A 24,515-nucleotide genomic window follows, 5' to 3' on the forward strand; every position below is an offset into this window, starting at 1 on the left:
AAAATTAATTGCGCATACATGTAGATCGCTAATTCCCGTTAAAATACTCCTGTAATGCTAGCTCGGGTTATTTTCCAAAAAATGTTTCGAACCAAGTATTTTATCCCGCAGAGCACATCTTGTCGAAATCGAAGAGACATTGTACCACTTTTGTACATTAGATATGCAATGGCGGTTTTTGATCAAAATAACCCATCATTTCAGTGACAATCGCGACTGAGTTCGCGGGTAACTTGTGTGGTCACAAATAATCTACTCCAAACCGGACTTATGAAGTGCTCCGAGTGATACTTGGCACAATATATATCGCTTCGCATGCAAGCAGTGTGGACTGAAGAGGTACAGAACTACCCTCAGATGTATATGTAGGTATATACATGATAGGATTGTTCAGTGAACCGCTTCGTCGCATTTCTCTCATCGTATGCAGTGGCCTATGCTCGTCGAAATGGCTAAAGCGAGCATCAGACCGAGTGTTTCAATATACGGTTGCATCATGTCAGTGGTGACTTTTAGGGTGGACGAGGCGGGCTGTCGCCCTGGACCCTCCTGGTCAAAGGCCCCTTCCTCTTTGGTCTGAGCGTTTTTTCAAGGACTATAGCGAATAAACGTGGAAGTCAGTGTACGAATCAAGAAGGATGATTTCCTACCGATGGATCAATCATCAAATTTCATCATTGGTTAGAAAAGTCCCATATCCCGATAATCATCAGGTGTCTGCATGCGTAAGACTCAGCGGTTCTAAACCTGGGGCGCGGGATTCTGTCAGGGGGGCGCGAAAAATTGAAAAAGTCTGTATAAATTGTGACGAAACATGTGTTTTACAACCATTCTGTGAAGATGATTATAGAAGATGAAACTTATTTCGTAATCAAGAAAGCTTGCCAAATACAAACTCCAGCAGTCGCGCTCAACGGAGTATAGGCTGATGTCAACTTCAAGGAATACTGTGAAACTAAATCGCGCGAAGAAAATTTTCAAGATAAATAAAATCTGCTTCAAAAGACTCTATACTTAATGCTGATTTACGATATAGTTTTGACTTTCCGTGTAACTCGCTCCTACCCAATTGCGGGGTTTTGAGTGCGGCAATTACGGTCCTGCGCTGAATATTAGTAAAAGTGCGCACTTGATTTTCAGTGCTTGCTTTTGTGAAACCAATCACCCCAATCAATGATGCGGGGTTCCGTGAGCTTCAATATCTGTTGCAAGCAACCTGTGATGCATGGGAAAAGGTCGGAAACCATCGACGTACGCAATAACCTGAATAAAACAATCGTGTACTAAAAATAATATGACGGAGAAATTTGAATGACATTAAAGTGACTGAATCAATTTTTGGTCGTGAATCATGAATCATAAAACTGCAAAGCGTACCAATGGCTGTCTGCACTTTCTCTATTTCACATATATACAAGTAAAAACTTCAGCATACTAACATAAGTAAAAGTTCAAATATGCACCTTTTATGCCAACCCAAAGAACATAATGGCTGTTATCCGTCACATTAAAAATACTTTGGTATTTCTTCCACCATACCGATTTCACTGCACTTCTTGACAACGTTGTGAGATGATCATGTCTTCGGAAATGTGGTATTTCCTGTAACATTCATAGCTTTGTACTCTGATGTCTCGTATGCTGTGACATGGTCAATCAAAGTTTCAAGGCTTCCTCGGCGGATAATAGTATCAAAAATATAATTCTTAATAGTAAATGAACTTTCAGTCGCGAGGAGCGTATAATTTCAATATTCGAAAAAATCGTATTTTACTACTCGACTCGAATCATTAAAATTAATAATCGATTCAGATTCGAGTACTCGAATCATTGTGCATATCTTGAATACCACAAACAACAACAAGTCCTAGTCCAAGTCCGTGAGTAGAGGGTCGAGTCATGGTGTTGTGGTCCGAGTCCGAGTCCAAGTCATTGTGTCCATTGTTCAGTTTGGAGTTAAATCCGGTTCAACCCGGTTCAGCCCACGTTTTCAACTCTGCTCGAGGGATATAGAATGGCTCCCATTCATAATATCGTAATTTCCCTCACTGCTCAGGGCTCAGGGCAGTTTCTGACCCCATTTTTCAAGTAGCATGACTGATAGACGAAATACCAATAATGTGACAACCTTACTTTTCTTCGAAGTTACAATTGAATGTGTATTTTGACCGGCCTAGTCTCTTGTCATGCACAATGTCAGAGACGGGAAATTATTTGTCCGGGCTGGCCAAATATGAAGAAGGGTACTCATCAATCATCATCAATTAAGAGAGACCGGTTCGCGGCTGACTTGAGTAAACATATTTTCAGTGTTCCAAATCTTGTTTCGATGTTGGTATTTAGCCGTACCTTTCATTGCTAGACATATTATCATATATGACCGAAGTGGTGATGACCGCTTGTCTCGCCACTGATATCATTACTTCACAAATTAGGATTCGAAAAGTTTGACGAGTAACAGTTAAGGCCCTTACTTTCCTAATGTATCAGTGGTAACGCATAAGATTTGAACTTGAATATGGAAAGAGTGACATGTAACTTTAATTAATACATTACGGCATACTTTGCTATATTGGCTTTAGTTTGAACCTGAATTACTCCTGCGACATATGACGTCATATTGCTTATTACCACCCTACATTTTAGTGAAGTAATACATTCATGTACTGTGTACAGACTGTACGCGATGCCTTTAGCGACGAACCAGGCCACATTTTATCTAGGTTGTTCACGCCTTCTCATCCGTGTAAGCAGCAGTGTCCTATAAAAAGCCTAGAAGTGGGCCGTTCTAAAAGTCGGCAGCTGCGAAATAAAAAACGACGAACATTGTCCTGGTGTAAATGACCATAGTAATCGACAAACACCATGGATACCACAAACAGCAACAACAACTCAGGCCACATTATGTCACAATGATAAAGTACATGTTGATGTCACCAAATGTATCAACTGGAACAATCACAAGCTACAATATTCCGATAGATTCAATTTCTCCAGTCACTTTGCCAACAATTTCGATGATGACTAGCAAGGGAATATAAGCTTACGCCTTAAACACGTCACTAGTATCTATCATAAAACACCCCGAAATTCCCTTGAATACGCAGCGCAATCTTTCCTAGAATCTGAGCCAACCCAAAAAGTGGAAATGAATCCAGTAAAATTTGTTTGTATTTTGACTTGAATGTGGACAGCTGTCGGATTGTTTACGAAATTCTGCTCCACTGTTCTGGTCCGTCCGTCGCTGAACGTACTTTATGGAAAACCTGCCAGCTTAAATTTCGATGCGACCCATCGCATACGTAGCTATGTAGATTATGCCAGGTCAAGTATCACTGGGAACACTTCCTTATTCCGAGTAGATTATAATTATTTGTGGTAACACAATAGTCTCGCTGAGTCAATCGCGTAATGTTAAGGTGATTTTCGATTGTCTAAAACAGGGGATGCCAATCTTTTTGCTATTCTCGGCCGCGTTTCAATTACTTATGTAGCCTACGGCCGCACTAGGGCATATCCGTGACGAGCTAACTGGACGCCGAATATCAATATCAACTGTTCATGTCTATTTCAGGTGAGCTCCGGACTAATCTACTGTCTCATATCGGCTTACTATACGCACCGAAATCGCGAGCTATAATGTTATGAGTAGGGCGATTTTTTTTACTTAGGAAACGGGAGATTTTGATCGAAATATGATCATTTTAACATTTTTATATCTTGAAAACCTAATTCTGACTAAATTTTTCCCTCATGTATGTAAATTAGGTGTTTTCGCACATAATGTTAGATTTGCTACTGCACTTATCTTCATTTCTGGTTAGCACTATCTGCTCTTATTAAGTAGTTTGGCCTGAAAAACATTTTCCCAAATGATAAGCTAACCGACAGTGCAAACATTTACCATACAAACGAAATACAGGCTGCAACAAAAATTTGACTATGTCAACAATTTTTACAATTTTTTGACCAAACGCTACAATTTTGACAAAATTTTGACTTTTTTTGACATGTCAAAAATAATTGCCTTAGTTATGAGTAATTACCGAGACAGCAATATTATTTCAGATTCACTAATGAATTTCGTCTAATATTAGTAGTTTCACATATTACTATCGAATATTTATCCGTTTTCAGCCCGTGTGATCAGATTCACAGGTGGAGATGATGGAGGAAGTGTTTTCGAAAATTTAGGGCAAGTTATAAATTATGATGCATCTTCGGTTGGCCAATTGCTATTAGTCGCTTTGCTACTATTATTTCTTGACCTACCATAACGATTGTCGGTATAGTGGAAAGATATGGGAATCTCCCGAACGCGCCAGAAACAGATTTCTTCCGAGAGGAGCACACGATTCCAAGCTGGTATTTCTTTACGGGGCGCACAATTTTCGTCTGGTGTTGATCATCTGTACTGTGGTTTCATATTGCAAAGGGCGCTACTATATTAAAATCGGAGAACAAAGTCGCATTCCATCGCGCCCGGCGCGAAGAAAATGTTATTATTAATTAAAATCTCTAAAAATTTCGGGCGTCAATTCGTAAATTCAATTTTCATGTCGACGGCCGCCAACACATACTAATTGAATTACGTGTCGACGGCCGCAGGTGAGCCATACCCTGGTCTAAAACAATGCGGAGTTTCATATTTAATGTCGTTTTGGAGGGTTCCAGAAGCCGAAACCAAATAATGATTGTATATTCGGAATCGGTATCAAAATAACTCTCGTATAAAACCAGTTATATTGAATTTTGTGGTGGGCTATCTAAGCGTCACACGTCTACACAAGATGTCTTATTAATCTTCTCGCTAACTTCTCTCTCTCCAACTTCTTAGTATAGTAGCCTACTGGTCTATGCTATTTGCTGTCATGGTATACTTTTTCCTTGTACAGCTATATTCGATTATAATGATGAATACTATTTAATATTATTGCATGTTCAGCGCTAGGATTCGAATCTTGCATTACATGAACAGCGACATACATTATGATAATTGTGGATGTATCGAGGTATTTTATCTGTGTTAAAGTTGGGCTGACTACGTAGCTGGGGATTTCTTGTTATTCAGTCTATTCGATTATTACCAGTCAGGCGAGATCATTATGAGGTTGATTCTAGAATGCAGTGCTGGATTTTGATCCAGCTGAATAATTTAACTTTTCGTCATCTTCGGGACTTGCGGCATGGTTGTCATAACTCATTGTGGCCCCCTCCTCTTTTGCAAAAGCAGTAGAAGAAACTTCGAAGTCCTTTTCGGAAGGAGTAGACATTTCCATGGTCGTCACCGCACCAGGAACGTCAGTTCTCGGTTTGGATTGCGATGATTTTGTAAGTTTGGAATTTGTTTCCACATTTACATTGAATATGGAGTACCATGGCGTCTTGCCTTTTGATGTATAGAATATGATCTTCTGCAAACCAGCCATGGGTGCCTCAACGAGCATGGACAAGACGTAAGCAGCCGCATAAGACAACACAAGTCCAGCTGAAATGGTAGAGGTATGCTCCATTATCGGCGGTTTACCGTACAATAATTGACGTTTCAGATTACCGGAAATATCATACGTTGCTAATCAATTTCAAAGTAGGTTTTGATATCTATCACATACCTATGTAGTAGTATATAACCGTGTTGACCCGGAAATGTAGTGATGTTTCTATTGCTGTGGACATATAATATAATACAAGGGGATGCACCAAGAATGAGCAAAATGTCAACCGACTTAGCGGGATGAAAACTTTCCAGCTTTAAGTTGCATTGATCGGACCTAAATGAAAATTAGTAATCAAGCGTTGAGTCACGAACTCCTAATGTCATTTATTTACCTCCGTAGCCGAAGGTGCAGCCAATGGTCAACCACATGAGGCAAAGAGCCCATAAGGGACGTTTTAGAGCTTCGTAAAATGCTGCCAACTCGACGCTTGGAAAGTCATTCAAATCGACAGCCTTAACGTCGCCCCACCATCCATAAATCAGAGTTATACCAATAGCGAACGCAGCTATCCACATTTCCATGACATAAAACTGCATATAGAATACAATTATCAGATTTCATCGATCGGCATCGCATACAAATAAGTGGCCGTGAAAATTATGTGGCGTTGTAGTATGGTCATTGGTCAATTGTCTGTCGCCGTTGGTTTAAATACGACTCGACCATGGAAATATAAACTATATGTAGCCTTGCACATTATTATACAATACAATTCATTTGCTAGCCATTGGCGGTCTCAAACTCAAATGTACTCGTGGGTAAAATTTCTAGCTTTTAATGACGCCGCGGGCCGCAGCATCAATAGCGGTATTGAAGGTCTTTCCAAGTAAGCCTTGCAGAATGACATCCCACCAGAGATGGTCAAAGTATTCAAGAAAGCGACTCAAGTAGAAGTAGAAGTAGCGACGCAAAAATCTACTCAAGTACGAGTAGAAGTTCTTCTTCCATAAGCAACCTAAAACTACATGAAGTAGAAGTAGAATTTGCTTGCTTTAAATCTACTCAAGTAAGTAAGTAGTTTTGAAAACTGTCATAATACATTCGCATGGACTTTCAAAAACTGTGCTATGCGGAAGGTGCTGAGAGCTTCATGTACAATGCATTTTATTGCATCCCAGAAGGTATAAATTTGCGACAGCAGGAGCATTCGACCGCATCATGAGATGCAAATGATAGTTTTGCTATGGAAATGAGATACTCGTAGTCATTGAAATATTCGGGGCAACGACCGCAGTGGAACTGATACATAAACTTGGCGATTTCTAGTTCCCGCATATCTTCTATGTTTAGGACACCGAATGTCTTTAGCAGCGACTTGTTGGATGGACAACCAGGCCCCTGTGGGGCTCTAGCTATGACACGGAGTACCTTATGTTGTAGTTTTTGCAGTGGCTCGAGTGCAGTTCTATTGGCAGCCCCCCCCCCCCCCCCCCAACAAAGGATGCAATAATGTAACTTCGTTGGATTAAGGATTTAAAGTATCAGAAGAACCCAGGCTGACATGAAGCGCCCAAGGCTGTAGAACAGGCCGCACTTCGGTGATAATTTAGTGTCTAGGGACTGAATATGACTCTTCCAGGACATGTCCGAGTCCAATAAAACCCCGGGATATTTGGCTTTATCTGTGTTGGAAGCGGGCTGACCAGCGATGTTAACGGTTAGGTTATTTCTTTGAATTTACTGTCAGTAATTGGGATTTCGAGGCGTTTATGCAAAAGGTTATTTTGGTCCGCCCACTCGTGCACTTAGGGCATTAGGTCACCAGTCAGGGCATCCAGCTGTGCCGTCGAAGATACGGAAGAAAGGAGTTGAGTATCATCAGCGAACAGTGTGGTGTTCAATGAGGAGGTTTCAAAGATGTCATTGACATATAAGGTGAAGAGGACCGGTGTAAGTACTGAGCCTTGCGGTACACCACAGGTTACCAGGTGAGGAGAGGACAAGGTGTTTGAGATTGCAAACATTTGTTGGCGTCCAGTGAGGTAACTTTTCATGAGCTCCAGTTGTGAGCCCCGAAATCCGTAACGCGCCAATTTCTAGATGAGAATTTTATGATCTACGCAGTCAAACGCTTTTTTAGATCGAGAAAAATGCTACATCCCACATTTCACTTCTCTGAGATATCATAATACTGTTCAGCCACTGCTAAAAGGGCATGTAAGGTTTGGTGTTTGTTTCGGAAGCCAAATTGTTGAGGTGAAATGACAGACATTTTGGCGAGGAATGAGGATAGGCGGGAGAGAAGCAACTTTTCGAATACAACCCCGATGCATGGAAGAACGGATATCGGACGGTCGTTGGTGACATTAGTTCTATCCAGACATAGGGTAATCGCGATTAGTAATCGTAATCGATTACGACGATTACAGCATTTTCAAGTAATCGTAATCGCAATCGATTACATTCGAAAAAATCGTAAGTAACCGTAATCTTAATCGACTTCTTCCCATATCTAATCGATTTCTTTGTGAAAGAACGATTACTTTTTATTCGTACAAGGACTATGACATGAACTGAACATTCGTGAACAAGGAAGAGATGTTATACCTATACCAGTTACGTGATAGCACAAACGTCTCATTTTCAAATGCCATTGCTCATTATTTCGTCAGAAGTAGCCTATTAGCTTTGCTAGTCATTGCGTAAGAAGTATCCACAGTAAATAGATATTCGATGTACGTACATTAGTGTGATTGTAAGAACACCCGCCGCGATGTATATCAGCTTATCAACACTTTCCACACGCCGTAGTGCCTCGCAGCAGGATAATTAATCACCACTTTGCCTAGTTTAGAATAGTAACTTGTGTATTGATGTTTGGTTATGCTTAGTTAAACGCAGTTTGACCGTTGATGCTTGGCAAGCAGTAGGCCTATGTAGTAGGCTTACGTACGTACAGTCGTACACCGGACAAAGTTTTGAAATTTTGTACTCGTCAAATAAAACGAAGCATTAAACATCAACAGCTGCTGATATATATCATAACCGAGCCGTTTTTGCTTTCTCGTAACGACAGCTTGCAGTACATTATCTGTATTACGTTGAAGGCAGAGTTTTATGTTCTCTTCATTTTATTCTCATATGACTCTACTTGAAACGGGCGCCAATCGTTATTTCACAATTCTTTACTCAACATTGGGACCTGCCGCCATAGCCATGGGCTTATATATCATGTTAGCGTGAGTAATAGCTAGCTAGAAGCAGAACCAAAACAGCAATTTGTCCCCCAGTCCAAACGTTGGTCTTTGGCTCCCATAGGGTGATATTTTCAAGTTGAAGACTGAGGGCTCAGATTGACAGGACCCGACTATTAGTCACGCCGACCAAGCGCGGCTATTGACAATGGGCACATACCCTAAGTTTCGGCCGAGGTCTTTCTTTAGTAGCACACTTCGTGAAGTCGCGAGTTGGTCGAAACTGCATATGTCTTTTGGTGTGTCGTGGCACGGTATTGACTGGAACCTATTACTATAAATTAGGGTTGCATTTAGAACAAATATCAATTTAAAGCAAACATGTTTAAAAGAAGGCCCTTGTTTAAAACATGTTTTTTTTTCAAGCAATGACGTCACGAATGTGGATTGACATTGACAATTGAAAATATAGGGTAAATATAGCTCCTTTGACGAAATATCTTTAATATAATTGTTGAACCGACTATATTTTAAGGGGTTCCAACCATCCTATACCGATGGTTGTCGGCTAAATCGGGTGGTAATTGACCGTAGGCTCAAACAACATGTTTTTTGTAATGCAGTTATACCAACATGTCCCGAGATTCATCAGAACACGTGCTTCACGCTCAGTGAAAAGCTCACCCTTAACTCATCCGCTTAAGATTGATGCTGATCGATCAAAGGCCATCAATTCTGCCATCGGCAAACATCTGTTAGATAATCCGATTTGTGCGAATAATTATCGAGACGACCGATTTCGAATCGTTTGGCGAGGCCGTTCACAATTCCATTTGTGTGCCTTGGAGTCGACTTTTATCAAAATACACCAACCAAAACTCTGTCAAAAAAAGGAGTTCGTGTACCACCTAAAAATAGTACATTGAACGCTCTCTCACTCACGAAATTTCATGCTGGTGACGTCATATTTTGTGATACGATTGTTGAATGTTGATATACAATGTTCTTTCCATTTCTCTACTAGTTGCTGACGATTACCCCTGACGAGTGTCAGCCGAAAATATTCGGGTTCATTTCAATATGAATATACTATTCAATTATATATTGAAGTTCTGTACCTCCAAGAAGCATTTACACAAATTTGGCATAATTTTACAACTTAAAAAAACACAATTTTTTTAAAGCATTTGTTTAAAACACTGTTTAAACAAAGTGTTTTAAACAACCATTTGTTTTAAATGCAACCGTACTATAAATTGTAAATTTTTTGCTTTTTTGTTGAGGGTGAGACGTATGCATTTCAAAATCAAGCGTATCTAGAGAGAATTTTCAAGTTAATTAAATCTCTCGAAAATACTCTATAATTTATGTTGGTTTACGAAATACTTTTGAGTTCCCTTCGAGCTTGCTCCCCACCCTATTGGGAAATTTGGGGTGTGGCAGTCATGGATCTAGCAAGAATGCAAGTCGTTGGGTGCGATAAATCGTCCACATAAAAATGGGTAATATGTACATTATGACGTAACAAGCAAAGGACGCATCTTTTCTAAACGAAGTTTGTTATCTCATTAGGCCTTTTCAGCGCAATCCATATATTGCCTTCCAATATAACTTCTAAGATGCAAAATAAATGTAATCGTGGGTAATCGTGATTACTTTTCCAATGTAATCGTAATCGTAATCGACTACTTCCTGATTTTGCTGTAATCGTAATCGTAATCGTAATCGCGTCATTCAGAAGTAATCGTAATCGCAATCGATTACATTCATGAAGTAATCACCCCATGTCTGGTTCTATCCCCAGCTTTGTGTACAGGGACTACTCTGGCTGTTTTTAGATAGCTTGGGTAGACTCCATTTTATATCATGAAGTTGAAAAAATGGGCGATATACTGTCCGATATGGAAGCTTATCATTTTTAAAAACCATGATGGGATTTGGTCATAGCCGACGGCCTTCTACGATTTCAGTTTGTGAAAGGCTACTTCGACTTCGTATTTGGTCGTAGGTTTGAGCACAATATACTGGGATATCGATCTCACCTCTGACCTGACCGACACAGGTTTTGTAATAGAAGAAGCAATATTAAGGCCAACGTTAAAAAAAATATTCATTGAAGTGATTCGCGATGACCACCGGGTCTGGACGTTTTCTCCCCGTATCCGAATTCACGATGTCTGAAACAGACTTATGGCCTTTTGTCCGGTATAGGAGAAAGTTAAGTCCTGACCTAGTTTTAAGAGTGTCTTTTTTGTGTCTGTTGAAAAATCTCTCATTGTATTTTCTTTTGCCTTGGAAATGAGATGCAGAGATGCGATTCCTGAAACGTCGAAGTCTTTCTCGTTCATGTTCTGGGCAGTTCTTGGTGTGTATTCGGTTATGTCACCACTATTTCTACTTGACAAACCGAAAATAGCGAAAAGTAAGTAAGTAGATCACAAAATATGACGAAGTAGAAGTAGAAGTAGCTAAGATTATATCTACTTAAATAAGTACCAGAAGTAGAGGAAAACTACTTGAGTACTTGGAAAAAGTAGAAGTACTTCGTTACTGACCACCTCCGCATCCCACGCACATCGTGAAAATGACATTTACTATTGTAACGATTCAAGCCTGGTGCGAATAAATCACTCTCATAAATATTGCACAAAATTGTTGTAGCCTACTTGGTAGGGAATAAGCATAATTTGTAACAATTATGAAACACAGTCATTGAGCTGAAGATCAGATGCATTATGTCACCATGAAAGCTTTAGGGTTATAATTGTGGAGCTAGCGAACATTTGATTGCCACTACTGACTACTATATAGAGATAGAATGAATTTACCAAATATTGATGTGATATCAAAGCATTCGAGCAGTGAAGCCTTATCCTGGTTTCGTGGGTAGGCTACTCCTGATATGTAGGCTAATGGACATGTAATTGTCCAGATAAATTAAGACAGCGATTGATTTACCTTCGAATATAGCAACAGATGAACCACAACATAAATATAGTGTAAAAGTATTAAAATTGTCCGATCGCCGAACTACCCATTGGTGTTACAGCGGTGAAGCGGTGAAGGATAAAGGGACTCGAGAAGAAACTAACTATAAGTCAAGGCGGCCACAGAATGCAGATGGTTGTCATGACGATTGGTTTAGATAACGAAATACCAAGCTTCGACGCATTAAACACAAATAGTTTGTTGCGTCCATGGTTGGAAAAAAGTCAAGTTGCGTGTCACAAGTGGTTCTTTGATTTTAACGTTTGCCCCCAGTCTCAAAGTGTTTTTTTATAATCTGTAACCGCCCATTACTTATCGATCAAGCCCGTTCTAGCACAAATTATTCAGGTCTTGGCGCGTCATTCGTGAATATTGGTTAATAAGATGCCCCGGGCCCATATGTGTGACATATTAGGTCCCCGACGAGACCACTGAAGTAACTGTTCACAATTATATATGTACCGACAACTTGTAGTGTGGAATGGATATGCGATTGAATGTAGAACCGAATTTATTTTCAACTTTATTCATTAGTACACTTACCAAATGATACCATTTCGGGTTGGAGTGGAAGTTCTGTTTACACTGTACATTGGTGTTCTCTATGCGAACATCGATAATACACAGGCTCGCGTTCGCAAAAGAACTTTAGTAGGCTACGATCTACTGTGCCAACGTTTTTGGGAATTGTCAGATAGTAACAGACTTTTTTTATCAAAATTCACTGGATTTCTACTTCCTATTACTCGCTATCGCTATCGTACCAAAAAAGAATATTGGACAGATAAAACAACATGTAAGCCGTGTATATCTTAGCGGTAGACGTAGTAGAGTATGTAAGGTTAAGCATATGACCGACGCAACCGCAAATTATACTTGGATCGACAGAAACAATACTGGTAAATAGGCTATCCTATACAGGTAAATAGGCTATCCTATACAGGTAAATAAGCTATCCTGGCCTACCAATTTTATCCTGAACTTTTTATTCGTCGCGTACAATATGTAACCCGCCACCATTCCAACCATGTAAGCACATATGCGACACCATGGTCTACTGTATATATATCCGAAGTAATCATTTCCTCCATCGTCTACTGCGGCTGGTGTGGTGGTGCTGACTTCCACCTCCTCGTATGTTGCAGCAGGGGATCGCGGTTTGTAAATGTACACGAATGCTCTGTAGCAAGAGAAGTTTATTCCACCAAGTTATTCACAAAATATACTATTTTAAATATCAACTATAATTTTTATAGTCGTTGTTTTAATATTTAAATCAAACAATAGACGGTAAAAATACCAATATTTTAGCTTTAGCTTGCATGTTGCATTGTGAATGACTATTGAATATCAATTAAAAAGTAAAACAGTTGCAGAACGTATTGCTAACTGCTTATTACTAATTAGGGAACTCTCAGTATATTCACTTAACTGCATACCTTGCTACAACACCATAGCTTAGCACATCCGGGTATATGTCATAATGAGAAACTAAACTTCCCGTGATAATGATGCACCCTGAGACGACAGATCCTACCGCCACAAAACCTGCGAATCGATGTCTAAAAATAAGGAAAATCATGTGAAGAAAAATCGGTAGGGTAGCTTAATCGCAACAAACTATATGAGCTATAACACGTTGTTGAATGGAACACTACAATTCAGTAGTGTAACTATCGCATTGCAATACCTCAGTCAGCTACTATCATGTTGCATACCTGATTTTCAAGTTTTTGACAGTCCACGAGAGCGTATTTTAAACTGCCTCCCATGACTACGTACTTGAGTTGACATAAAGCCCGCCAATTCTATTTCTACATGAAGTAGTGTTAGGTTTATTTTAAAATTCCTGCTCTTACTTTTACTTGAGTAGATTATTGTGTGGCTACTTTTAACGTTACTTGAGTAGTGTTCATAAATACTTTGACCACGTTTGGGGGGGACAAGACAAGACCCTGGGGCACCACATCAGAGGTTGAATATTGGTCCGGGTACGTATGCAGCGCTCGAGCCTATAGCCCAAGTTCGACAGGCTATATCTCGAGATGAGCGATCATTCGGCGCGATACATGCCTGAAATATCTCCAAAGTCGTGTCCGCATATGAAACGAACTGCTAAAAATCAGACATTCACCTCTGTACTACCGCATTTCCGTTCAAATTAAAAGATTTAAAGAGAAAATAACGGCTACTTACTTGTAAAGTAGATAGATAAAGGCTGGCGATATCACGAAAAATTGCCAGTCATTAGCCAGATACCACACCCATGATATGCACTGAAAGTTTATAATTGTTTTAGCTTCTTGCGACTCTGAAAGACCTCTAAATATGCCACAAAAATATGATAGACGACAGTTGTTGTTTGATTCCATGAATAGTTATAGTCAATGTATGTATATCAATGCTAAAATGATTGATATTAGATATGTATATAGTTGACTAATGCCGCTTCTGAAATCCGGGAATGTGAATTCTTGCAGACTAGCGTCCAACGCATGGATACCCGTCAGATAAGGATATGTAATGAGTTCTGCCGGTCATAGACATTTATATATCGTATCTGTGAAGAGTTAATTTCGACACTAACATTAAAATAACTGCTCATAGTCCAGTATAAATTGAAAGAAGTCCAATATTACTTGGCGTATAATTCCCCACAAACTTGTGCATTAAGTGCTGGAATATAAGAGCTATTACATATTGACATAGCAGTATGTTGTAGTAATGATATGCATTTTCAGTTTACTTCAATTCATAGCACTCGCCAATCTGCGTCTGTCAATGCTAAAATAACCGGAACAGACTCCCTGGAAGTCTATGTGCTTTTGCATTAGCTCGATGGTGAGCTTTCGCGGTAGGTTAGTTATACCTTTAAAATTCCGTTATAAGTAGTCTACTCGAGTGTTTTATGCGGCATCATAGTACTCTGAAGTTTAGAATGCGGCTCGGGCCGTTAAAAGGTGGGGAACCACTGATCTACAATGACACTACCCCGATGTAGAATCATCGAGAATATATTCAGCTGCTGTGCTATGGGGCTATTACACGCAATTCTTAGGATAATTCAACTTGTGAGAGTGGTGCACTCATTTCCTTGGACTACTTTCTACTTTTGAAAATCCAAATTCCAAAAGTAATTAGTTTATCCACTATACACTGTTCAGGTAAAATTCGAAGTATTCCGAAAGCATAACGCCCTCGGCAAGTACTGTGGTTAGCCGAAACCTACTTGAGTAACCCGGAATAGTAGTACCAAAATCAGAAACGTGACCTGATTGAACAAAAGTAATGCCAGGTTCGGAATAAGCGCGCCCAAATTAGGTCAGATTGATCCAAAGAAACAATCCTGTTGCAAAAATTGTGTAAATCAGTATTATTGAATTATCGGTATCGTGTGAGTCTAGGAAGGGTTCTCGCTGATGTGGTATTTCACTTCATAATTTCTAAAGCTTCAGGACTCACGTCATTAGAATAGTCGTCTGAGATAACACATCCTACTATGCAAACTCATTTTTTAATTGGTAAACTTCCACTAGCCTACTTATAGGAGCATATTGCTGTTTAGATAATTTTTGTTGGGGTCGTTTGAATAAGAAGTTCCTGATTTATTTCGTAATGTGTCCTAATGAGGGATTGACACCTCGCCACGAAATCCAGTTTATCCGGTAATATACATAACCACTATTCCAGAATAACTTCAAGATGAGATGCTGGATCGTAATGACCAGGTTGGATGGTATATGTTCATTAAATACTCTGCTTCTCAATTTTGGTGCCATACGCGTTGCGAATTGCGATCACACTAAAAGGTGTCGTGGGAAGCGTTACGCGATAATATTACATTCGCTAACACCTATCTCTATGGAAACATTTTCGGCACTCGTTCATATCAAATCGACAACTGTGATTTTCAAGACAATAAACACAGCTGCAAACTTCGCTTCGAAATAATAAAAAGTCCACCCAATTTCTACATATAGTATGATGATAATTTCACGAAAAGTCACTTTGTGGCTTTTTCTCACAAGCCTACAGTTAAAGTGTGCACAAGACAGATGACGGTTGCGCGATAATAGGGTTAATTTTGAACGAAAACTTGAGGGGGTCCGTGAAGGTCCATAACGGGTTCGCAAATATAAAAAGGTTGATAACCACTGCCCTAAAATATGAGGGCACCAGTCCATGAATCACTGTGAATCATTCGCACCATCCCTAGTATAGTTAGTCCATTCAGAAGCATCGAATCAAACAATCTTTTTGCAGAAAAAAAACAGCTCATCGAATGAGGTAGCGATCGATTTTTTAAAACACTTTTTTGATAAAGCTGTAGGCCTACACGAGGGAGACGACTCGGAATTGATGACGAAATGCGGATGTGTCTGCAAAGAATGATGCAAGTATGCAACCTCGCTTCTGTCGTTTATATGTTCGTATTCATACTTATACCCATTACATTTCACGTTAAATTTATTTTCAAAAGAAAACTTTCCTGTAAATGTATGACGAGTGTTTTAAAAATTTTCGAGTGTGGCTTTAACACAATTCAAAAAAGTTTGGGAATCACTAGCACACATGAAATGCATTATCCGCCAGATTCATAATGTACGTACCCCGGCTGCGAAATTCTCTGGATATAAGTTGTTTATATACAATAGATTCGTCCACCAGTATTTCTCGCACTGCTTTGGGAGAAGGGCATTTCTCAATTCGTAAATTGGCTCCTCTCCGAGTCTCATAAATAAGGTGCTAGTGAACAGCATCACAACTACCAAAGTCGGAGTCAATCTGAAACAGAGCGGATGCAGATATTATTTCACAGATACTTTGATGATGTGTTAGCGATAGTGAGCGGCTTGAGTAGTGAAATCGAATTGTTGCCCGATTCTATCAAATAAGCTGACCGAATACAGCACCTGTGCCAAGTGGGCTACTAGGCAATTAAATATTGATGTCATAATCTAATGGATTCATTTCACATGCTCTGCAAGTAGTGTCGATAGTCGACTGTCGGAATACAGAACCAACCTCAGATATCTGTGTAGATACATGATTGGAATGTTCAGTGAACCGCTTCGTCGCATTTCTCTCATCGTCAAATAGGTTACAAGAAGCCCGCTTAGAAAAAAGAATGAATCTACGGCGAACGTGCCGTTGACGATCACCATCGCACCAAAATGTGTGATGTAAAAGTTGCATACATCCAGTACATTGTCTGGTAAAACAATGAAATAATAATGAGAAAGTGTTGACGTGCACACCATAGACACAAGATACTGGAATGTTATTCAAAAACATAAGAGCACACATTTGGATACGCACCGATTGTTGTTAGTGGAAAGTAGACCGCATGTCCAAGTATGACCCAAGCCATGCTTAAGAATCGTATTCCATCCAAGACTTCAATGGTACTTTCTTTTCTATCGGTGTTGAACAGGGTCTTCGTGTTTTTAATCAATGAGAAGCACAGCAAGAGATATGCGGGCACTGTAGCACGACAACACAAAAAATCATGGGAAATTATCACTTTCCAGGCATGTGAGTTAAAGATTAATTACCACTACGCTTTCTTTTCTCGTGTGCTGGATTCGTCATCCCGTAGTGCAAGTCGAGGCAGATAAATATTATCTCACATATTGTTCCCGCTAGCACGAAGAATGCGAGTATAGAGAACACGCATCTGCATTGAAAGAGGTATCCAGTATGGTCAAATACATTACTGTGTCACAGGTTGAAAATGATATTTATGCTACATGTCAAATTCCCTGCCTGTCCGAGATGAAAAAGACTTGGGTTTGGGTATTACTTTATTTTCGGATTTGGATTCTAATATTTCCTGCTCTCATGGTACGGATACAGATTACGGTAGCCGAATCGCCATGAATACACAAACAATAACAATACCAGGATTACCAGGAACCAGAAGATATCATACCTCGTTTCAGATCCAGCGATGCAGAATATACCGCGATTCAATGTAATTTCATATGGTCAATTTATGGATGAAATTTTGCTGAATCCAATATAGCAATTGCGGCATTTCGCTAATGGGATCTGATGCTTATGACGTCTTTCATGCCGAATCGGACCCGCAATCCATATTTATAGAGATTGCTGTTCTGCAACGCAGATCCATCATTGACCTTGACCTCTAATGCGGGAGATGTGGGAAAAGGAACGTTAATATCACCGTTGCATCTACACTCTACTGTTTCCATGTTCGGTGAATACAAAATTAGATCATGTGTGTCATATTGTACATTATCCGACCCGTGTCGACATAGTGGTGATATCGTACTACAGTGGTTTCAACTCTTGCCATGGCAGGTAAAGTAGAATTAATCAAAACTCAATAAATGTAAGATCACAATCTATTTCCTACATTGCTGCGATATCAGCCTTTGAAAACGGTTTTTTGCTTGGGCAATATGCCTTTGCAGACGACCCGTCACCGAAAACAGCTTCTAAATATGACGCAACGTCGTTCTCGTCGCAAATTTCCGGGAAGCATGTTGTAATATATAATCCATCAGGCGTATTCTAAAGACCTTCATTACAAATTACACTGGTCATCAAATTTCAAAAATCACTTGGATAAAATCTTAGATGATAGACCTCGACTATTCTATTGTTGTTGCTGAATCCGATTCTGAGCTCAGAATTGCTTTATCGCGTTAGGATTTTTTCCCTGTGAATTTTGCTCAGTTTCATAAATTGATCAAATTGACATTATACAGCGAGCGTACCACTGTAATATTTCAAACATTGTCATATTATCAATCATTTAAATAGCTTCTTGGAGTTACAGAACTTCAACATACAATTAAATAAGTATATTGATACTGAAATGAACCCGAATATTTTCGGCTGGCGCTCGTTTATGATGAGCCCATGGACGTGTGGCTGAGTTTTCAGTGAATTTTATTCCAGTGGTTCTCAATCTTCTTTCAATCAGGGCCTCTTTTCTACTTTTGGAAATCTATGTAGACGCAACCATTTTTAATCGGTAGCGGTCATTATCTATATACCATGCTCTTGCTCGGTGTAAAGATTGTGTTTAGTAGGTCCAAACCAAACTTATCTACCATCGTTATCTGTGAACATCTGCCATGTACCGCATATTGTAAGAAAACCTTGCTCCTTCGCAAAACGTAAATGTTAATCAACAATAAACATTACATGTTCGCATATAATGTAGAAGAGAATTGATCACTCTGGGCTGGCACATAACATAAATATGTGGTCCTGTAAGCTTGCTTTGAACCAATAAGAGACACAGAATAACTGCTTTCTCAACGAATCTACTTATCCATAGCTAACTTGAAACATTTCATCATCATTGCTATTATGCTAACTTGAGCCCGCGTGCTTATCGTCCTAATTCTTGTCCAGTCTGGATATATACTCCCACATTTACTCTGTTCCAGATTCGTAATCAAAATTGTGTGAATCAGTGAACCATCGGTATCGTGCGAGTCCATGAAGATTCCAGCTGATGTGAACTCGGTATAAATACGTTATGCCTGGCCTACTGACGGACGTCCTGTTGTGAACACGCCCGTCCAATTATGAATTCAATCCATATCATATGCACTATAATATGATTATATCAGTGGCATACGTGTTTCTTTATTGTGAGCGTCTTTAAGAGAATAGACAGGTGAAGCTTGTTATGGGGTCTACCGGGGCGCGAGTCATGTATGTCCCGCTTAGACGTTTGCAACCGAGAACGCATAAACATAATGTTATTATCCGTTATTTCCTCATATATATTGATTTCTGTGCGTCTATATATGATAAATTATTGTTATAGCACAGAATGTTAGGTAGGGAAATGTCCCACTTGCCCTATAGGAAGAGCCGCTTCTGCAATAACTACCAAGGTTTGCAGGCCTACACAAACGCTAACTATACACAGAGAGCAGATGCTAGCGCTCTCACTAAGAAACCCACCAAAGTCTCGGTTACTACAGCAAGGCACATTCTTGTCACTATATTCCCAGTCGCGTCGGTTTGTCCTTTGCATTCATAGTATTTTCCCAACCATAAATAATCACCTCTGAACAGCCCACTTCTTTGACGGCCATTTGAATCCTCGACTGTGATGTAATGCATCATTATATGTGGATGATTGTCTAATATAGGCGATTTGAGCAACCGCGGAAAAGCATGCGAATCGAAATAGTCGGTTGCGGCATTAATTATGTGGTGGAATTACTCCGTACCAATACAAAATATATTCTGAAGAATCAAGCAGTCAAGCACCAACAGTGTTTCTATAACTTTGACGCATTACGATAAGACACAAAATTGTAGCAATTCATTGTAGTATTATGTGGATGGGTAACCCAAGCGATGTACGATATTTCTGAATAGCTCATTCAAAAGTAGCTATTCCCTCCCAAGTAGGATAGATGACCTCACATTACTAGCGTGAAACTTCTTCAGCCGTCGAGCCGGATAAAGATGAACGAAGTTGGCTTTTTGGCGGCTTGGAACAGGGGTGGGAGCAATTTTTCAACAATGCGTCACTCAATGGAAAATTTGTGGAGTAGTGAACATGAACGGCGTCATAATGTCAGATTGGTGGAATGGCGCTGGCCGCGGGGCATGTTGATCGACCCGCGCCTTGCACGTTGGCGGAAAGAAGTCCATTTTACCAAAATTGAAAACAGCTGATTTTGAAATATTTACTGGAAATCTTGTTGTGTTGACTAAAAAATGAAAAAAGGTCATCACCTTGACTCGACTTCCGAATCACCCACTTTTTATGTCGATTTGGTGGTGTTGACTAAAAAAAGTCTGCACTTTCAATGTTCCCTCGAATCTGCGCGCACAGAAAATATATGCCGCGAACAAAAAAATCCAGCTGTGATTCGAAATAAATTATCATAGGAAACGACACCCTCTCTTTTGTATAAAATGTAGTAAAATACGACGAAAACTTGAGTCCGCCGCAGCGAAAGTCAGAAAATTCGAGGAAGTCGAAAGTCGACCTTTTCTTGAGCCAACACCAGATATTATCGTAAAGAAGTGAGTAATTCTTGAGCCGGGCCGAATTGATGATCTTTTTTCAGTTAATACCACACAATACCGACAAATCGACTCCCGAATGACCCGACCAAACGTCCGTATTACATATTTCGCGCAGTTAATGCCGATTATTAGTTGACCCATTCCATTACCCTAGATTTTAGCAGATTGCTGTAAGCTGTATGGGAGGACCAGTTGTCCAGAAGGAAGACAATTAGGCGTCCTCGGATGACATTTTCCTGACAAAGTAGGATACCCCCCAATGAGGACGTATGGTAACCCAAACATTTGGCAATCCCATTTTAGAATAAGCCAATATGAACAGTAATCAAAACAATTTGCTCTGTTCTTGGAGAATACGAAATTTTGTGTTCATACAATAGGATATGTTTTATTTGCTGTTCAGTTTGTACTTTATATCAGTGAAACTGAAGCATCATTATTCATGTATTTATTGATCAACTGATCATATTCTGAACCTTCATTGTTTTGTACGGCAAAAGTCAGCCGCTCCAGCTACAAAATACAAAAATCAACTTCAAACAAACAAGTTTAAAATATGGCATTGGTTAAAACATGTTTTGCTCAAACCATGACGTCACGAATCTTTAATTGTTACGTCTAAGTGGATCGACATTGACAATTGAAAATATAGGATAAATATTGCACCTTTGACGGAAAAATGTCCGACCCCCGTCATAAACGGACCAAAAATAATCTTAACCTACCGGAACTACATCGGTATGAAACATTTTTACGATCGGCCGTCATCATCATCAAAACACCCATTCCGTACCAATTATCTATATCAGGGGCGGGCAACATATACGTCCCGCAGGCCAAATACGGCCCGCGACGGGATTTTGAGCGGCCTGCAGAGAGTTTCTACCTTGATAGTAAAATTATAATCTGAAAGTATTGATAAATTCCAAGTGTCACAGAAGCAATGCAAGTAGGGGAAATGTGGTACGGATGGATAAAAAATTGCAAAATGATCTCTGGCCCTCAAATCGCGGACATTTCCCTATCGCGGACATTTACATGAATATCCGCCTTTTCAAAGAATATTTATAAACGTTTAAAATTTGTTGCTCGAACGTGTCATCGGTCCCCACCCGGTGAGTCCAAATGCACACGACCATTAGACCTGTGAGACATACGCTCAAAAATTCAAATTTGTTGACTTGTTTTGTTGTTTACTATAAGCTATGCTACAGCAATCCAATGAAGAATGTTTCGTCGCGACCTTCAAGAATAAAATAGATTATATCAACTCAAATGTTGGCATAAAATCATGTTTTGATTTACGCCTGAACTTACAAAATAATGCCACATACATATTACCCGTAAATCGACATCTTGACTTTCAAATACCTCGTAATAGCGATAAAACACCACAGGTAAATATGATTTACAGCCTGTTGGCGATTTACTGATGTTAAGGGATTAGTTGGTCCATCTATTTTGATTGATTTGGCTATGGTACCATAGGTTCCCCACTCATAAATATTGTAATTGACTTGAAAATAGTCCACTCGAGGATGGTATTGATTCAAAAAATATGTGCCATTATATACCCTGAATTTACATCACAAATTATGACGGACTTGTTAGTCTGAAAGGTGATATTGAAAAATGCAAATGTCGATCCAAATTTACTTTACACCTCCTAAAACGTAAATCATTCGTCACAGACCCCATAACTCACGCAGGTCGATTTTTTTTTTTGCATGTGAGGAAAGATTCTGTCAGCATGTAATTGTAGACAAATTCACGGAGTGTAGTCATGGAATTATCATGGAGAAATTTTTAAGTACTTTCTGTCCCAGTGATCCATCGGTATCACATCTCCCCTAAGCCAACCTGAAACTATATTTGTTCTGCTTGGGTCTACACTACATACATTTGCGAGCAAACATTTTCGACCATAGACATTAACAAGACAAGGCTGTGCTCCAATATAAATATATATAACTGATATTCACGTGCAATGTTTACTAAGGGTTTCTATACACCTAAGATGCAGCCAGAGTTCAAAGAACTTGTTGACAACTTTGATTGACCACAGATGCCTGATTGACCGCAACAGCTATTGAAGTACATTATACTAATATATTTATTAAATACTGTTATTGATCTCTAATGCTTTAAACCAAAAGTTTACAATAAATACCATTTATTCCTTGTATAGGTGGATAAATACGCGATTAGTGTATCGATTCTGTAATCCTGCCCGCCAAGTACTTCATTTTCTGATATCAGACCCGCCGACCGAAAAAGTTGCACGCCCCTGATCTATTTCTACGAGCTATAACAATTGAACCAACGACAATTCCGAGGGTTCTAACCATTCCATATCGTTTACGTCGACTATATCAGATGCAAATCGTCCGCAGGCTCATACTGCACGTTTTCTAGAAAGTATTCATAGAATTATGGCCTATTTATACAACTTTTCAAAAAATGGATTTTTTAAAATACTACTTAAAATATGTTTTAATCAAGATATTTTGAAACTTCATTTGTTTTAAATGCAACCATTCATCGGCGTCATCAACATTCCATGCGTCCAATTCACTTAACTGTCATAGTTGAATGGATATGCATGTGCCCCGCGTTCAATATTGCTCAGTTGCGATAATCTGGAGGTAGGAGTAAGCTAATTACCGAATCTCGCGTAAGCTTCATTGGCATCTGCATCGATCGCTATCTTCGCAATTTGCGACAGACACTGTCCTGATACGTTGTAGTTGGTGTTTTGTTTCAATTTTTTTGCAATTTGCGTATCTCGATAAATTTCTGAAGACTTCTTGGCCAAATGTTCGCGGTTCTTGTTATGATGCCAACGCGTCATTCGTAGGATGTGTTCTTTTACTTCAGGATGAGTGAAATCTGGAATGTGTTTCTTTAAAAATTGTTCCTGCGACTCGAGATCGCTAAGGAATTTGAATTCCTCTGCTGCATGCACCCATGATATGCAGAATCCCAACAACGGGATGTATATCAGTGCAAAAATTTGAATTCGCATATTCTATTAGAAGTATGCTGCGCAAATCATTCTAGCAAGAAGAAGAAGAAAAATGTTATCGCGAACTTACCATGACATCGGCTACGGATGTGTGCCAATATTTCTAAAATACCTATCCTGTGTCAGTAGTAGAGACGTAGGTAGGCTATAGAAAACGATTTCTGATATGAAGCACTTTCTCTCATCGTCACTCACACGCATTTAAGGCGATCGATCATCAATGTTCCCAGTACTAAGCCCAACCTTTCGCTGCTCTGTCGCTGCCCTTGTAAATTTATCATCAATGAAATGTTAACTCAATAATTACACCATATATCCGTGAGTATGGTCCTATGCATGATAATAGTAGGTAGGTAAACATTTGCCTAACTGTAACTTTTGTTTTATTGTGGTTGTAATGGGTTATATAAAAAGCTTGAATACACAATATGGTGCGATTACATAGTGCTTGTCATTCCAACTTCTGTCACGAGTGTTTGAGTGTGAATTTAATCACGCGGATGACATAATGGGATAGTGGGACAGGATTGGTTGTCGTTGCAGCCATATCTGTTTTAAGCTACATGATGTGTTTCGAGCGATTAATAATGTAACAGGACAAAAGAAACAATTGATATGGTATGAACGCAACAGGCGATACTCATATATGTGAACAGTGGTCAGGGTTGTAATGACTCGAGTCAGGACTCGACTCGAGTCCGATTCGAGTCACTATTTTCTGATGACTCAACTTGACACGAGCCATTTTCTCCAAATATGGAAATGACTCGACTCGACCCGACTCAATCTGTGTATTGACTCGACTAGGACTCGAGTCGTTGCGTATGACTCGAAACA

At 39.5% G+C, this 24,515-nt stretch overlaps 1 protein-coding gene across 1 annotated transcript; it reads right to left on the reverse strand.

Annotated features, from left to right (window-relative positions):
- Positions 1-4,880: 4,880 nt before the first annotated feature.
- Positions 4,881-23,751, reverse strand: LOC145448183 (nose resistant to fluoxetine protein 6-like). Its single transcript, XM_080326522.1, has 13 exons — positions 23,318-23,751; positions 19,571-19,716; positions 18,000-18,157; positions 17,176-17,297; positions 16,940-17,104; positions 16,646-16,832; positions 16,231-16,405; positions 13,817-13,896; positions 13,060-13,182; positions 12,587-12,800; positions 5,830-6,028; positions 5,613-5,771; positions 4,881-5,488 (listed from the first exon to the last, which is right to left on the reverse strand). The coding sequence occupies exons 1-12, from the start codon at positions 23,676-23,678 to the stop codon at positions 5,752-5,754; spliced, it is 1,950 nt and encodes a 649-aa protein (XP_080182648.1). The 5' UTR covers positions 23,679-23,751; the 3' UTR covers positions 4,881-5,488; positions 5,613-5,751.
- Positions 23,752-24,515: the final 764 nt, after the last annotated feature.

The sequence above is a fragment of the Botryllus schlosseri genome, chromosome 10 (assembly GCF_051294905.1).
Source record: "Botryllus schlosseri isolate E-star chromosome 10, Bs_hap1, whole genome shotgun sequence".
Lineage (NCBI taxonomy): Eukaryota > Metazoa > Chordata > Ascidiacea > Stolidobranchia > Styelidae > Botryllus > Botryllus schlosseri.

Excerpts from the sequence above, each read along its gene's own strand:
- LOC145448183 (XM_080326522.1), bottom strand. The coding sequence starts at position 23,678 with ATGCGAATTCAAATTTTTGCACTGATATACATCCCGTTGTTGGGATTC. Across the intron at positions 6,029-12,586 it reads AAAAGTTCAGGATAAAATTG|TTTTATGTCATGGAAATGTG; the intron begins GTAGGCCAGGAT and ends TTCTATATGCAG. Across the intron at positions 5,772-5,829 it reads CTGCACCTTCGGCTACGGAG|GTCCGATCAATGCAACTTAA; the intron begins GTAAATAAATGA and ends ATTTTCATTTAG.